General features: G+C 37.0%; 1 protein-coding gene across 1 annotated transcript; it reads right to left on the bottom strand.

Annotated features, from left to right (window-relative positions):
• Nucleotides 1–496: 496 nt before the first annotated feature.
• LOC133105394 (vacuolar ATPase assembly integral membrane protein VMA21-like) lies at nt 497–1023 on the bottom strand. The gene has a single exon (XM_061211382.1). The coding sequence runs from the start codon at nt 952–954 to the stop codon at nt 649–651; it is 306 nt and encodes a 101-aa protein (XP_061067365.1). The 5' UTR covers nt 955–1023; the 3' UTR covers nt 497–648.
• Between the last annotated feature and the right edge of the window lie 374 nt (nt 1024–1397).

Raw genomic sequence — 1397 nt, 5'->3', positions numbered from 1 at the left:
GCTCTCTTGGCTTTGCTGTCTGCATTCTCCAATAAACCCAGTCCTTTTACATGAATGGGTGTGATTCAGCCTAGTTTCCCCATGAAATAATGTAATGAAAGATTTCTATTGACGAGGGATTACACTTTATGCAAAATTTCTCAATGATATTCAGATTAATTCCAGTGTCCACAATTTAAGCAATTTCCAATACGCATTTACAACCCAAAATCCAATGATCTGGTATTTTCTTGATACTTAGGAAAAGTGTTCCAGCGAAAAATAAAGTTTAGATTTGCTCCACTATGTACATCTGAATATATCCAGAGGAGTAAAACTCAAAGCCAACCAAAAGACGAAATGCTATAAAATATTGTTTTGTTGTAAGATAATCAAATCCTTCCCAGAATAATGTGTAACTAATTTCACATACTTATTTGTAACCAATTTAACTTTTCCAAATTCTCATTTGCAAATGAGAGGCTCATACAGTTACAACTGATGATACAAACCATTGTTTTAGAAGGATCAAAATTTACACTAGTCAAACGTGATTCCATAAGATTGATTTTAACATGTTCTTTCAACTTTATTAAAATCATCAATACCCCAGACGCATTTACCATTTAAAAAAAATCAATTTAATGCTATCAAAAGGTGATGTTCACTTTAATCCTGTTTGCCTTCACGCCACTGCCGTGAGCCTTCATTCCAGGCCACATAAACAAAGAGGGCCAGCACCACGTGGACGGCGACCACTGCAACAATAGCAGCATAAAAATAGCTGTCCCTATTGGACATCCCAAAGGCGCCTTCAAAAACATAAGATTTAGTCGTGAAATATAACCCAATAGGTACAGTGATCATTAAAGCTGTGACGAACAGGAGCGTCTTCAGAGTGGATGCTAATGAACTTTCATTTCTGAAGTCGCACGCCTGCAGCGCGTTCAGCGCCGCTTTATCAAAACGCTCCATGGCGTCGCCACGCCCGCAGCAGGCGCTCAGAGGCGGGCTGGGCTCGGCGTCCGCGCTTAATCAGCTCCGCGGGAGCTACTTTTTTTTAATACTACTTTTCTCGTATTGCGTAACTAACACTCTCCCATCTGGCGTTACTGGTTCCCAGATCAACGACTCCCAATGACTGTACCAAAGTCAGTAACTTCAGATATATTTAATTCATTTCTCATGTCATATTTTATTATCTTCAAAAGTTGCTAAATATTTCAAACAGCAGATTATTTTCCTAACGCTGTGATAATTCTTTGATAATTTGTATTTGTTGGTCATTTGATAACTGCCACCACTTCATTTTCAACACTTTCAGAATAGTTATAATAAGAATTTTTAATTATGATCATAAATAATTATTATGTTACTGGAAACAATAAGACTTTTCTTTATAAACATCATTAATTCTC

This window comes from Eubalaena glacialis, chromosome 14 (assembly GCF_028564815.1).
Source record: "Eubalaena glacialis isolate mEubGla1 chromosome 14, mEubGla1.1.hap2.+ XY, whole genome shotgun sequence".
In the NCBI taxonomy this organism is placed as follows: domain Eukaryota; kingdom Metazoa; phylum Chordata; class Mammalia; order Artiodactyla; family Balaenidae; genus Eubalaena; species Eubalaena glacialis.
This window is presented reverse-complemented; position numbering and strand designations above follow the sequence as displayed.

What these genes read in the sequence shown, in the direction of transcription:
- LOC133105394 (XM_061211382.1), bottom strand. Translation starts at nt 954, where the DNA reads ATGGAGCGTTTTGATAAAGCGGCGCTGAACGCGCTGCAGGCGTGCGAC.